The sequence below is a fragment of the Nansenia antarctica genome, assembly GCF_963989245.1.
Source record: "Nansenia antarctica genome assembly, chromosome: 10".
Lineage (NCBI taxonomy): Eukaryota > Metazoa > Chordata > Actinopteri > Argentiniformes > Microstomatidae > Nansenia > Nansenia antarctica.
In genome coordinates, this window is record NC_137680.1 from 5,011,271 (window position 1) to 5,027,169 (window position 15,899).

The 15,899-nt window shown below is 48.2% G+C and overlaps 2 protein-coding genes across 2 annotated transcripts in view; both read right to left on the reverse strand.

The window, feature by feature from the left end:
- Nucleotides 1–6,785: 6,785 nt before the first annotated feature.
- nppcl (natriuretic peptide C-like) lies at nucleotides 6,786–7,375 on the reverse strand (the record flags this gene model as incomplete). Its single annotated transcript, XM_080540144.1, has 2 exons — nucleotides 6,786–7,082; nucleotides 7,277–7,375. The coding sequence occupies 2 exons, from the start codon at nucleotides 7,373–7,375 to the stop codon at nucleotides 6,786–6,788; spliced, it is 396 nt and encodes a 131-aa protein (XP_080396270.1).
- Nucleotides 7,376–12,288: 4,913 nt separating this feature from the next.
- ncapd2 (non-SMC condensin I complex, subunit D2) overlaps nucleotides 12,289–15,899 on the reverse strand; it is a gene marked incomplete at its 5' end in the record, with an annotated part of 45,372 nt that continues 41,761 nt past the window's right edge. Inside the window, one exon of the mRNA XM_080539991.1 lies at nucleotides 12,289–12,587. Within this exon, the coding sequence (XP_080396117.1) occupies nucleotides 12,478–12,587 (110 nt within the window). The 3' untranslated portion in view covers nucleotides 12,289–12,477. The remainder of the gene's footprint in view (nucleotides 12,588–15,899) is intronic.

Below are 15,899 nucleotides of genomic sequence, written 5' to 3' on the forward strand. Positions count from 1 at the left end.
AATGAAGTACTGAACCGAAAGGAAACCCGGAGAGTATGGTATTAAGAAACTGAAGCTGTTAAACCACGCCTTATTGCCTCAATAAAAGTTTGAAAACTGGTACTTTGAGCGCTTTGAGTTGCATTTCATGTACGAAAGGCGCTATATAAATAAAGCTTTACTTACTTACTTACTTACTTACTTACTTACTTAGTGTTTGATTCTACTTCATGCTGCCTGTTCAACCCAGATCCTAGAACAGAACCTGCTGTCACGTTTCTACCTTGTGACACTAACATGCTCTCAAACAATACTATAACATGCAGTGATGCACGTACCCACAGCATGTTATGTTATCAGTCATGCCACCCTGCATTAATGATTTTCACAAGTGTTGAATTATGGGCAGCCTGCCAATCCTGACAGGCATAGTTGAACTACTATGACCCTATGTTCTACAAACCAGCCTGGGCCTGCTCTTCACAAGTGAAGGTCAAGAGGTGCCGGAAAGGTCAGACTATAATTAGACCCAGACTGGGCTATCTCCACGGCCATGGCGTACACCCTATACTGTAAAGCACCTGGGCCTCCCTCAGTCACATCACATGTTCTTGGAGTCATGGTGTAGTCAATGGCAATACAGTTTAATAAGGCCAACTTCTCTCTCAGTTCATGCTCCCAATGTACTGCGTATGATATGAACTTTGAATTTGCATCTGAACAGTACCGACATAGAGTTGGCCAGTGTTGTTGCTCAATGCAACTCTCTATGGTTCCCTTTAAAAAAATCAGAGGGATTGAAATGCGCCTTAATATGAGCCTTAACCTGAAACTAGACTGCAAGCTAAACAGCACTGACACGCTCACGTTGAACAATATGCGTTTCCCTGGGTTTCCCAGGTTGAATTCGTCTGATTAATGTTTTATAAATATGCCTCTATCCTGACATACATCTGAGATGTATACAACTGGGGGTTGCCAAATGCTTCAGAATTGTTTGTATAATGTACTGTAATGTGACGAGCAGTGTCTGCAGTGCTGAAGGAGGACCTGGCAGGGTGATAAATGGATGTAGACTGCCATCTAGTGGTTTAGTTTGGAACAGCCTCTGGTTTTATTTCTGACATGAAGTAGTAACCTCTTCACACCCTGTTTTCCCTCAATGACTGACACCCGGCCATCAACACCAGAAATGTTTCTTCTAAACCTGAACGGATATGCTATTTTTCATGTATTGCTGCTTTATTCCTCATTTACCCCATAGTGAGAATCCCCTGCTACTCCCAACCACCTAACTTTGTATATCTGAACGGGACTGTATGTACCTCTAAACTACCTGCCACATTGTGATGTTTTTATATCATGTTTTTTATATCATGTTCTTCTATCACTATTTGCACTTCTGGTTACATGTTACATTTAACTGCATTTTGTTGTCTGGTACTCTGAAATTACAAGAAAGTTTAATCTAATCTAATCTAATATCCTATACCTGATTGATATACACTTATAGAATGTAAATATAATCATCATTCTTCATCCCAGTTTGTGAGAGTAATGATAATGGACTACATCCCCTAACACTGCCCTTACACCCTGCCCTTACATCCTGCCCTTACACCCTGCCCTTACACCCTGCCCTTACACCCTGCACCCTGCTCTTACACCCTGCACCCTGCTCTTACACCCTGCACCCTGCCCTTACACCCTGCCCTTACACCCTGCCCTTACGCCCTGCCCTTACACCCTGCCCTTACACCCTGCCCTTACACCCTGCCCTTACACCCCTTACACCCTGCCCTTACACCCTGCACCCTGCCCTTACACCCTGCCCTTACACCCTGCCCTTACACCCTGCCCTTACACACTGCCCTTACACCCTGCCCTTACACCCTGCCCTTACACCCTGCCCTTACACCCTGCCCTTACACCCTGCACACTGCCCTTACACCCTGCCCTTACACCCTGCACCCTGCCCTTACACCCTGCCCTTACACCCTGCCCTTACACCCTTACACCCTGCCCTTACACCCTGCCCTGACACCCTGCCCTTACACCCTGCCCTTACACCCTGCCCTTACACCCTGCCCTTACACCCTGCCCTTACGCCCTGCACCCTGCCCTTACACCCTGCCCTTACGCCCTGCCCTTACACCCTGCCCTTACACCCTGCCCTTACACCCTGCCCTTACACCCTGCCCTTACACCCTGCCCTTACACCCTGCCCTTACACCCTGCACCCTGCCCTTACACCCTGCCCTTACGCCCTGCCCTTACACCCTGCCCTTACACCCTGCCCTTACACCCTGCCCTTACACCCTGCACCCTGCCCTTACACCCTGCCCTTACACCCTGCCCTTACACCCTGCCCTTACCCCCTGCCCTTACACCCTGCCCTTACACCCTGCCCTTACACCCTGCCCTTACACCCTGCCCTTACGCCCTGCCCTTACACCCTGCCCTTACACCCTGCCCTTACACCCTGCCCTTACACCCTGCACCGTGCCCTTACACCCTGCCCTTACGCCCTGCCCTTACACCCTGCCCTTACACCCTGCCCTTACACCCTGCACCCTGCCCTTACACCCTGCCCTTACGCCCTGCCCTTACACCCTGCCCTTACACCCTGCCCTTACACCCTGCCCTTACGCCCTGCCCTTACACCCTGCCCTTACACCCTGCCCTTACACCCTGCCCTTACACCCTGCCCTTACGCCCTTACTCCAACCGCTGTGTGTAACCACTGTGTATCAACTACTGTGTACATACATCTACTGATGCCTCTGGACACATCTTCAGTGATGTTCCTGGAATCATCGGGCGTTTCGGGTCTTTCAACATCATACACCCTCCTCCAGGTGACCCAGCCGGGGCTGATCAGACCCCAGCTTGTGTCCAGATGGCTAACTAGCTACCATGACTCCATGGCTCTCCTCTTTTGAGCCACAGCCATCTAGAGGCTCTCTCTGCCGCATTGGTGGTACTGCGGACGGCTCTCCTCTTTCTCTCTCCCTCGATGCCCAAACTGCTGAAGGCTCTGGCCAAGGAACGGGCTACAAATCCTCTGCAACCAACCTCTACTGGGAAACACCTCGCTCTCCAACCAGCCTGCTGGCAGTCACTGACCAGTCCCGCGTACTTGGAGAGCTTCCTCTCAAAGGCTTCTTCCAAGACTGTCAGTTCCAGCAGCACTGCTTGCCTGGTGGACTCAGATAAGAGAACAATGTCTGGTCGCAGGGTGGTGACTGCAATATGGCTGGGGAACTTCAGCTGATGTTCCAGGACAACCAACAGCTGCCAGTCTCTTGCAGAGGTCAAGATGCCTGCAGATGTTTTCCTGGCAGGGGTTGGCTGCTCCCCAGCTCTGACAAAGGCGATGGTTTTCTTGGAGGGTCGGAACTGCTTTGCCCACACAAGTCCTGCGCTGATGGCTGCAGCAATGGTCTTCAGGACTTGGTCATGCCTCCACCTGTACCGTCCATCACCAAGGGCCCTTGTACAGCAGCTGAGGATGTGTTCCAGGGTTCCTCGCTTGGAACACAGCTGGCATGCTGGTGTCTCTGCTATGCCCCATGTGTGCAGATTTGATGGGCTTGGAAGCACATCATAGACTGCCTGGATGAGGAATTTGATGCGGTGAGGCTCGGCTTTCCAAAGCTCAGCCCAGGTCACCTTCCTCTCAACCGCATTCTCCCATCTCGTCCAAGCTCCCTGTTGCTTCATTCCCACTGCCTTGCAGGTTCTTGTCTCCTCCACTGCTGCTCTCACCTCCTCCTGAACAAGGCGGCGCCCTTCCTTCCCCCTGGTGTTCATTTGGGGAGTTGGAAAGGATCCAAGCCCAGCTCGACCTCGTGTGACCACTCCCACCAAGCTCCTGTGACGCAGCCTCGCCTCTGCCTCTTGAACAGCTTCCTCTGCCCTCCACTTCCTGCCAGTCCTCACTTGGATCCCTGCATTAGCCACCTTCCGATCACTTGAGTCCCTGTACTGAACCACTTCTCTGGCTCTTGTCACCTTGAATTCCTCCTCCAAGGATTTGAAGGGCAGTTGCAGTTTGTTGGTGTTCCCGTAGAGTGCGGTACTGCTCAAACTCCTTGGTAATCCAAGCCATCTCCGGAGGTGGTTGCTGACCCTCCTCTCTAAGGTCTCCACTGTTGAGATAGGGACCGCATAGACAAGGAGGGGCCACAGGATCCTGGGAAGAATGCCATGTTGGTAAACCCAGGCTTTAAACTTCCCGGGTAGGCCTGACTTGTCCACGGATTTCAGCCAGCCATCCAACTCAGTGCAGGTCGACTGGATGGATATTGGCTCTCTCAGAGAGCAGTCAAAAACCTTCAGAATCCACCGGCAGCCTGGGACTGATTCTGTCGTGACTGTGAGGTCATCCATGAATGCCCTGATGGGTGGTTGCCGTTGTCCGGAATTCGTTCGGGGCCCTCTGCACTCTGGCTCAGCAGACTTGGTAAGCATGTTCATGGCTAGGGAGAACAGTGTCACAGAGATAGTGCACCCTGTGATGATACCGATCTCCACCTTGTGCCAACTGGATGTTATTGCTCCCGAAGAGACCCTCATCCTGAAATTGCTGTAGTAATCAGCGATGAGGTCTCTACACCTGCTGGGGACATGATGCTTCGTCAAAGTGAACTGAACCAGCTTGTGTGGAATGGAGCCGAATGCATTTGCCAGGTCAAGCCACAACACTGACAGGTTGCCTTTGTTCTCTCGGGCCTCCCGAATGAGCTGCGTCACCACGCCGGTATGCTCCAGACATCCTGGCATTCCTGACACACCGCCCTTCTGGACGGATATATCGATGTAGGTGTTCTTTGCCAGTTGGTACACAGCCGTCTGGAAACAGTATTTTACCAGTGGAAAATGATGTTCTATTTGTCAGTACATGAACATAGAGTAGAGTACACCTCTATTTAAATTCCCTCTCTATGTGAGACTGTAGACTAGCAGAGTGACATCAATATTTGGAGACATGAGTGTATCTTCATTAGTGAACAGCAGAGTAGTGAAAAGCCAGCCATAATCTGGTCGCCCACAGACACTGTGTGATGGAAGCGGTTAATTTAGATCTTGGGAAGAAATGTCTCAATGCACCCTTGTCCCAATGCACCCATGTCTCAATGTACCCATGTCTCAATGTACCCTTGTCTCAATGCACCCTTCTTGTCTCAATGCACCATGTCCCAATGCACCCATGTCTCAATGTACCCTTCTTGTCTCAATGCACCCTTCTTGTCTCAATGTACCCTTGTCTCAATGTACCCTTGTCTCAATGTACCCATGTCTCAATGCACCATGTCCCAATGTACCCATGTCCCAATGCACCCATGTCTCAATGCACCATGTCCCAATGCACCCATGTCTCAATGCACCATGTCCCAATGTACCCATGTCTCAATGCACCATGTCCCAATGTACCCTTGTCTCAATGCACCCATGTCTCAATGTACCCATGTCTCAATGCACCCTTGTCTCAATGCACCCTTCTTGTCTCAATGTACCCTTGTCTCAATGTACCCTTGTCTCAATGCACCATGTCCCAATGCACCCATGTCTCAATGTACCCATGTCTCAATGCACCCATGTCTCAATGTACCCATGTCTCAATGTACCCTTGTCTCAATGTACCCATGTCTCAATGTACCCATGTCTCAATGTACCCTTGTCTCAATGCTCCCATGTCTCAATGTACCCATGTCTCAATGCACCCTTGTCTGTCTCAATGCACCCATGTCTCAATGCACCCTCCTTGTCTCAATGCATCCTTGTCTCAATGCACCCATGTCTGTCTCAATGCACCCTTGTCTGTCTCAATGCACCCATGTCTGTCTCAATGCTCCCTAGTCTCAATGCACCCTTGTCTCAATGCACCCATGTCTGTCTCAATGCACCCTTGTCTGTCTCAATGCACCCTTCTTGTCTCAATGCTCCCTAGTCTCAATGCACCACTTGGCAGATTTAATAAAGCTCCCGTGGTAACAGAGTTAAGAATATCTGCTGTGAGAAATTGAATCACTAATTTGAGTGGAAAGGCATGAATTCCGATTCATATTACATTCAATATCAACTAATTGGGTGTGTGGAGGGGGATTTGAGGACAGATCTCACAGTGAAAGCTTTCAGGACTTAAGAAGAATCAACAAAACACAACACAAACGCAATGGTTTCAGTGTACATTTATTCATGCCAAATATGTATGTACATGTATGTAAAAACAACAAAGACCAGAAACAAACTACTGAAATCACAGATATCTTCTTGTTTGTCAAATATTCATGTCCAATAAACATGCAAGAACAAAACTATTTCTACAGGAGTTTAACAATATTAGTCCAGAAATGTAAACCTTTAAATACTTAGTTTTCATTAAGATAAAGTGCAAGTTCACTGTAAAAACAACATTTAAAGACATAAAATAACAGATCATAACAGAATAAACAGCTTGATGTAATACTTAGAAAGGTACAACTACAGCTACCCTTTCAACAGCCAGGATACATACAGTACATACACAGTAATGCATTTGGTTGATGGAACCAAATTAGCAATACAGCAAGTACACACACTACATGTAGACATCCTCTGTACTCACATGAACATTCTTCTATGCATTGCATTTCTATTTCTATTTGATGTGCCTGCGTGTGCATGTGTAGACGCAGTACTATATGTGTTTCGATTTGACAGTGTGTATGTGCATTCTTGAGTGTGTGTGTGTGTGTGTCTGTGTGTGTCTGTCTGGCTCCTATCCCTTGAGGGACATCATCAGTCTCTTCCTCTCTCTTACACTAGCAGCCCAGTCCGCTCATAGATCCGATGCGGTCCAATTTAAGGCCGAAGCATCCTCGGTTCCACCCCCTTCGTGACCTGTCCGGTGCTGCTCGCTTCTGATTGGCCAGAGCCCCCTTCAGAAGGCGGAGCCAGTTGCTGTCACTCTGTGCCGGTAGGTCGACCCATTTGGGGTACTCGGCTACCTTGACCCCAGAAGTGAAAGCCGAGGGCTCCTCCGGTTGGCTGCCCGCCAGATTCTCCAGGTCATCGAGGGTCAAAAGGTCATTGTAGCGTTCCAGAAATTGCTCAACAAACTAGAGAAAAAAAAAGAAACGTGACATTGCACACTTTAATCAACGTTTACCATTCTGTCTCCCTCTCTCTCTCCCCCTCCCCACTCTCCCCTCACTTCTCCCCTGCCCCCCTCTCCCTCCCTCCCTCTCTGCCTGTTTCTCCCCTGTTTTACCGCTTCCTCACTCTCCTCTGCACCCCCCCTCTCCCTCTATACCTGGACAGCGTTGGGGGAGGGGTGCAGGGCGCGCCCCTCAGTGTGCCCCAGGGGGGCCAGCAGGAGCAGGGTGCCACAGAGCAGCGCTGGGTACAGCATGGTAGTGACGAGGGCCGGGTGCAGCAGCAGCAACGCAGGGGACAACGGCTGGACACGACTACAGAAACCACACAAAGATATTACCATTACACCATATTACCGTATTACATATATATGTTATATGTTTATCGTGAGCTTAGAATGATAAGGTTCTGTCTCCGTTTAGGGTAGTTCAGAGATATTGAGCGTCAAAGTTTTTACATTCCATTATGTTTTGTGAGATGGAACCTTTGTATTTGATTAATTACTAACTCAAAAATGTCAACATTTTAGAAATAACACCACACAGGCATTAATAAACACCTAATGGATCAGATTATGTAAAAAAACTCAATTTTGACCAAAAATGGAGATAGAACCTTATAATTCTAACGTCACGTTATGTTTACAGGCGATATAGAATATGTATCATCAATGCCACTACATATACTCATACATGCATCAAATAGAGACAGGACCATTGATATGGTTGATGTCAGGAGAAAACTATTCAAGTTTATCTGAAAACCGCACAGGGAACTGACCAATACTAAACTAGGTGGAGCTCCAAGAGAAACAACTGTAAATGCAATTTTACATTTCTACATCTGCAATTCTAGATTCTACAAGATTATCATTATATGACATACTAAATATGTCTAAATTCAAAGTTCTCAAACTATACAATGAAATCAGATATTCTCAATTTGACTGAAATGTGACCTTTATGTTACGATATGATGAGATTAATTTTATTGTCCCTGAAGGGGACCCTCTGAACTCTGACAGATGCTTTGCACATGAAATAAGTATTTCAATCAGAGTCAACAAGGAATGACGAATGATGATGATGAATTGATGTCTAACACTGTGCAACAGGTATATACTACGGTTATATTCATGAACAATGGTAACATAATAAATGCTTATATACAGATATATGACTGATAAAGAGACATTAACTACAAATATACACATTTTCAATAACACATTTACATTACAGTATCACTACATTCTAAAATCTTCAGTCAAACGGCATTATTGCAAAGTGGTTACTTGCAAATCCACATGGTAAACGGATGATAACATGAGAATACAATTATGAATACTCTTCTTTTGTTCGTTTTTACCCATTGAAAACAACCCGTGACCTTCTTATTGGGTTCCACAGTTACAAATTCCCTATTCCTCTGCGTCAGATCTACCTGAAATCCCCACCTGTATCTTGTAGCATCAGCTCTCATCCCGGCACTAAATGAGTGGAAGAAATAAAGAAGAAAGAAAGAAATTGCTCACCTCTCCTGTTCTTCTTGTCCAAAGCTTTGGTTCTCCGTCTACTTAATCTCACAGGCTATGTTCCATCTCTTCCTCTCACACACACTCTCTCTCTCTCAGCTACCTCTCACTTTTTGGCACACGCTGAAAGCATCACTATCTCGCCCTCTGTCCCTCCTTTCTCTCTCTCTCTCTCTCTCTCGGTGATGCTATTGAAAGGATGAGTTTGTCTTGCGTCTTGCGTCTTTGTTCACTTGGCAGTGGGTTTAATGTTAGTGTATCAGCTGAGATGATGCAGGCCGTTTATACTGCCAACTATCTGTCCCCCTCTCCCCCACCCACTCCTTTGCCATTAGGATGATGTCATAGCATTAGGAGAAAAAAAAAAAAGTGCTTTTCATTTCCAAGGTGACCAGGAGTTGCCGTGGACGTATCTTCCCCTGCTCAGAACACAATGATGTCATAGTGGCCGGAGTCAAAGGGCAGACGCACAGCGGTTGGGAGAGGGCCATTGGAGATTTTAAATCCAGTTTTGTACTGTGGGTATATCTCATTCCCTTTCTCTGTGTGGGTCTCATGAGTCTCTCTCTCTCTCTCTGTCTGTCCACCTGTCTGGTTATCCTGTCACCCCTGCCTGACCCAACTAGCAGTGTGTCTTGTCCATCCCTGGCCTGCCATGTTGGATGTGTTAGTCGTGACACACAGTCTCTCTCCCGTGTGTATGTTTATCTGGTGAACTCTCTCTCCCCTGTGTCTGTTGCTCTCTCCAGTTCCTCTGTGTGTGTCTGTTGGCTCCCCCTCCCCTGTGTGTGTCTGTGTCTGTTGGCTCCCCCTCCCCTGTGTGTGGTGACCTCTCTCCCCTGCGTGTCTGTTGCCCCATCCCCTCTCTCCTGAGTGTGTCTGTTGGCTTCTCCCCCCTCTCTCCCCAGTGTGTCTGTTGGTCTCTCTCCCTCTCCCCTGTGTGTCTGTTGGCCTCTCTCCCTCTCCCCAGTGTGTCTGTTGGTCTCTCTCCCTCTCCCCAGTGTGTCTGTTGGTCTCTCTCCCTCTCCCCTGTGTGTCTGTTGGTCTCTCTCCCTCTCCCCTGTGTGTCTGTTGGCCTCCGCCCCCTCTCTCTCCCCTGTGTGTCTGTTGGCCTCCCCCCCCTCTCTTCCCTGTGTCTGTTGGCCTCCCCCCCCTCTCTCTCCTGTGTGTCTGTTGGCCTCCCCCCCCTCTCTCTTCCCTGTGTCTGTTGGCCTCCCCCCTCTCTCTTCCCTGTGTCTGTTGGCCTCCCCCCCCTCTCTCTCCTGTGTGTCTGTTGGCCTCCCCCCCCTCTCTTCCCTGTGTCTGTTGGCCTCCCCCCCCTCTCTCTCCTGTGTGTCTGTGGGCCTCCCCCCCTCTCTCTCCTGTGTGTCTGTTGGCCTCCCCCCCCTCTCTCCTGTGTGTCTGTGGGCCTCCCCCCCCTCTCTCCTGTGTGTCTGTTGGCCTCCCCCTCTCTCTCCTGTGTGTCTGTGGGCCTCCCCCCCTCTCTCTCCTGTGTGTCTGTTGGCCTCTCCCTCTCCCCTGTGTGTCTGTTGGCCTCCCCCCCTCTCTCTTCCCTGTGTCTGTTGGCCTCTCCCCTGTTTGCCTCCCCCCCTCTCTCTCCCCTGTGTCTGTGGGCCTCCCCCCCTCTCTCTCCTGTGTGTCTGTGGGCCTCCCCCCCTCTCTCTCCTGTGTGTCTGTGGGCCTCCCCCCCTCTCTCTCCTGTGTGTCTGTTGGCCTCCCCCCCTCTCTCTCCTGTGTGTCTGTTGGCCTCCCCCCCTCTCTCTCCTGTGTGTCTGTTGGCCTCCCCCCCTCTCTCTCCTGTGTGTCTGTTGGCCTCCGCCCCCCTCTCTCTCCTGTGTGTCTGTTGGCCTCTCCCCTGTTGGCCTCCCCCCCTCTCTCCCCTGTGTGTCTGTTGCCCCCCACCCCCCCCTCTCTCCCCTGTGTGTCTGTTGCCCCCCCGCTCTCTCCCCTGTGTCTCTCTGTTGGCCTCCCCCCCCACTCTCTTCCCCGTGCGTGTCTGTTGCCCCCACCCCCCCCCCGCTCTCTTCCCTGTGCGTGTCTGTTGCCCCCCACCCCCCCGCTCTCTTCCCTGTGCGTGTCTGTTGCCCCCCACCCCCCCCGCTCTCTTCCCTGTGCGTGTCTGTTGCCCCCCACCCCCCCCGCTCTCTTCCCTGTGCGTGTCTGTTGCCCCCCACCCCCCCCGCTCTCTTCCCTGTGCGTGTCTGTTGGCCTCTTCCCCCCCCCCCTTCCCTGTGTGTGTCTGTTGCGCCGCCCCCCCCGCTCTCTTCCCTGTGCGTGTCTGTTGCCCCCCCCCCCCCCCCCGCTCTCTTCCCTGTGTGTGTCTGTTGCCCCCCACCCCCCCGCTCTCTTCCCTGTGCGTGTCTGTTGGCCTCTCCCCCCCCCCCCCTTCCCTGTGCGTGTCTGTTGCCCCCCACCCACCGCTCTCTTCCCTGTGCGTGTCTGTTGGCCTCACCCCCCCCACTCTCTGTTGTGAGTTACAGTCTGCCTGTACCATCTGCTACTCTGTGCCCCCTGCAGCCTCTCTGCAACGACACCAGCAGTCTGGACACAATCCCACACACACTCTAACACACACAGAAACCTCAAAGGCATTCAAAGAATCAACACTTAGATTATCGAAAGCAGACATGATCCCAATCTAATCCCAATTGTGCGTCATACACACAAGGATGGACTTGGCAGTTGGGATCATTACATGATACATCACTGGGAATAAAATGAATCACAGAACTATGAATCTGGATACATTTTCTGTATGCAATGTACCGATAGATGAGGAAGCAGCGTTTAGAAAGGAAAAATAAAACCCAGCGTTTCACAAACCAAATGATACATTGTTTGTCCAAAGTCAGCAACGACGGTGTCCTTTTTCTTTTACATAACTCTGACAGGAGTGACATAACTCTCCTCGGTCATTTAACAGAGATAGGGAGGCGTGGGCGAGAGAGGGGTGGGCGAGAGAGGGAAGAGATTAGCAACAAAAGAGAGAGGGGGGGGGTTGAAGCTAGAATGCGAGGCAGTGTCAGTGCAGAGTGAGAGGAGGGGAGTAACGTGGGCAGCAGAGAATAAAGAGGAGAGGAGGAGGAGAAATGAGTGTGGTAGAGAATAAGAGAGAGACCGTGGAAACGAGAAGAGGTAGAAGAGATTGATGACAGGAGGAGAGGAGGATCGCTCCTGTGTCAAAGGGAACGACTAAGTGGATCAGGTTTCTTTAGCGAAAAATGCTAACAAGCCGTCATGTTGTTCTGTTGAAAATAAAAGTGAAAGAGAGTAACAGGCGTCAGAGAATACTATTGAATAGTTTTATTGTGCTATCGACAGGCAGAAAACTGACGTGAGGGATTAGACAGGGGAGAGAGGGAGACAGAGAGAGAGTGGAGGAGTAAGGGGGTAGTAAGCCTGTCTAGACAAGCTGTGAAAACTCATGAACCTGAACACACAGTGACACTTTACTGTCCAAACACACAGAATACTAGGGCATTCAATATTCCTTGGTAATTGGGTTATAAATCCGCACGCATGAACACACGCACGACAGGTTGCAGGGTTCATACCAAACCATGGGTTATTTAATGTGTTGATTTATGGCTTACAAAAAGATACTGCAATTAGTGCTAACTAGAGCAATGTTACAAATAAAACATGGGGGGGGAAGTTTAAAAAGCAGGGGGAAAAAAGGAAAGATTTATAAAAAATAAAACGTTTAAAACACGTTAAAACTGAACGTTAAACGGAACGTTTAAAACACGTTAAAACTGAACGTTAAACTGAACGTTAAACCAAGAACATGACATACAGAGACATGAAGAAGGAGGAGGAGAGGAGGATCAGTGCCGGAGGCGAGCGCGTCTGGACGAGCGGCCGATAGGCGTGCCTCTGGACGAGCGGCGGATAGGCGTGGTCACCTCGGGGGTCTCGCTCTCAGCCATGACAGCGTCTGATTGGGTGAAAGACAAACGACCAGACACAAGTAAAACAGTAGGTCTAACAGTCAGATAAACAAAACAAAACTATTCATCCATTCTGGAATTTATCCTTAAGAAGTCTGATTACCTCCCCGAATAACAGTCTGGAACATGCTTATTTAAGCAATATCACACGAGAGGGAGTGTTATACTGAATATCAGCACGGCTGTGATTCGGTCGTAGGTTCTACAGTGCAATTTATTAGTTAACAGTAATAAGTGACAACTGATTATGATTTGTTTGTTTATTTAATCATTTATTTTGTCTCCGTCAAGAAAAAATAGTTCCGCAACTGGACTGTTGCCTAGTAACCTGAACACAAACATCTGCAGGCTAGCTAACGGTCATTTCGTAGTGATACATACAGTGGGGAGAACAAGTATTTGATACACTGCTGATTTTGCACGTTTTCCCACTTAGAAAGAATGTAGAGGTCTGTAATTTTTATCATAGGTACACTTCAACTGTGAGACAGAATCTAAAAAAAAAATCCAGAAAATCAAATTGTATGATTTTAAAGTAATTAATTTACATTTTATTGCATGAAATAAGTATTTGATACATCAGAAAAACAGAACTTAATATTTGGTAAAGAAACCTTTGTTTGCAATTACAGAGATCAGACGTTTCCTGTAGTTCTTGACCAGGTTTGCACACACTGCAGCAGGGATTTGGGCCCACTCCTCCATACAGATCTTCTCCAGATCCTTCAGGTTTCGGGGCTGTCGCTGGGCAACACGGACTTTCAGCTCCCTCCAAAGATTTTCTATTGGGTTCAGGTCTGGAGACTGGCTAGGCCACTCCAGGACCTTGAGATGCTTCTTACGGAGCCACTCCTTAGTTGCCCTGGCTGTGTGTTTCGGGTCGTTGTCATGCTGGAAGACCCAGCCACGACCCATCTTCAATGCTCTTACTGAGGGAAGGAGGTTATTGGCCAAGATCTCGCGATACTTGGCCCCATCCATCCTCCCCTCAATACGGTGCATTTGTCCTGTCCCCTTTGCAGAAAAGCATCCCCAAAGAATGATGTTTCCACCTCCATGCTTCACGGTTGGGATGGTGTTCTTGGGGTTGTACTCATCCTTCTTCTTCCTCCAAACACGGCGAGTGGAGTTTATGCCAAAAAGCTCTATTTTTGGTCTCATCAGACCACATGACCTTCTCCCATTCCTCCTCTGGATCATCCAGATGATCATTGGCAAACCTCAGACGGGCCTGGACATGCGCTGGCTTGAGCAGGGGGACCTTGCGTGCGCTACAGGATTTTAATCCCTGACGGCGTAGTGTGTTACTGATAGTTTTCTTTGAGACTGTGGTCCCAGCTCTCTTCAGGTCATTGACCAGGTCCTGCCGTGTAGTTCTGGGCTGATCCCTCACCTTTCTTATGATCATTGATGCCCCACAAGGTGAGATCTTGCATGGAGCCCCAGACCGAGGGAGATTGACCGTCATCTTAAATTTCTTCCATTTTCTAATAATTGCGCCAACAGTTGTTGCCTTCTCACCAAGCTGCTTCCCTATTGTCCTGTAGCCCATCCCAGCCTTGTGCAGGTCTACAATTTTGTCCCTGATGTCCTTAGAAAGCTCTTTGGTCTTGCCCATTGTGGAGAGGTTGGGGTCTGATTGATTGAGTGTGTGGAGAGGTGTCTTTTATAAAGGTAACGAGTTCAAACAGATGCAGTTAATACAGGTAATGAGTGGAGAATAGGAGGGCTTCTTAACCCTTGTGTGGTGTTCGGGTCAACCGGACCCGTTTTACATTTTTACTTGGTGAGAAATGGTACAAGAATACATTTGATCAATATGAAACTCCATGGCCTTGGCTTATTTTCTATGAAAAACATGTAAAAGTGAAAAAACATTTTTTTTACACATCCTACAATACCCCAACACATTTATGTCCTTCATAAGATCTTCGGGTCATTTAGGCCCGGATGCACAGAGACACACAGAAACATACACACACTCACACTGACACGCACTCACTCACAAACCTCTGCTCTAGCTTTCCCGTGCCAAGAAGCCGTCTGCTCTCGCACTTTTTACCCTTTGAAGTGCAACATTGTAAACATTTTTACATGTTCTTGCACTGTACAGAACGTATGCAGCAACTGCAAAAAGTACATTTGAGGTACACACACTGTCACATTCTGTGCTTCATGTGTTGTGTAGACAGGCATACCCATGCACACACAATTGTAGCCAGTGGTATTTCAGAATTATTTGGGATTTCTCAGACATAATACTGTATTTCGACAGTGACAGTGAAAACAGTGTACATTCCGTTCGTGTTTTGTGATTCAGCATTTGCAGATATTTTTGAGAGATGTATTTCATAGCTATTGGCAAAAACAATCTTAGTTTGGTTCTTTCATTTCTATTCTTGTTCTCATCACCTGTATTTTCTTTACAGCTTTGATTATAATTAGATAAATGTGAAATTCAATTGAGAATATCAATTCAAAATAATAAACAGCAATGAAAACATTGTTTCATTAACATTTTTCCTAGATAAGTATGATTTATGACACCCAGGTCTTTATTATAGTGGATTTTGCATTTTCAAAGTTAGGGGCATCATGTGCGTAAAAACGCTTCTACTCATCATGCTGTCGTTCGGCCCCACCTATTCCCAGGGGTCTGACACTTTGTGGGTTGTTACTAAGCATTCTCTGCTCCAGCCTCTCCAAAGGGCAGCCCCCTAGATCCACTAGAACAAAAGATATGCACTTTTGAATGTGTACACAGTACCTATTGTGCATTATTGGGTACAGTACCTGTTTGTGCCCACAGGAGGCGCCCTTTAATATTATGGGCTATTTTGGGGCTTTCTTGCGCCCTGAGTATACCCCCTTGTATGGGTCACCCTTGGGACTAGGAGCACCGTGTCAAGACAAGTGCTTTTAAAACCCCAATGATGTCCCGGGTCAACTGGACCCGAACACTACGAAAGGGTCCAAAAAGTGAACATCACACAAGGGTTAAAGAAAAACTAACAGGTCTGTGAGAGCCGGAATTATTACTGGTTGGTAGGTGATCAAATACTTATTTCATACAATAAAATGCAAATAAATTATTTAAAAGTCATACAATGTGATTTTTTTTTTTTTTTTTTTGGGATTCAGTCTCTCACAGTTGAAGTGTACCTACGATAAAAATTACAGACCTCTACATTCTTTCTAAGTGGGAAAACCTGCAAAATCAGCAGTGTATCAAATACTTGTTCTCCCCACTGTATGTCCCAGTGCTGTTATACTGTATATCAGCACTCATGGAATGCCTC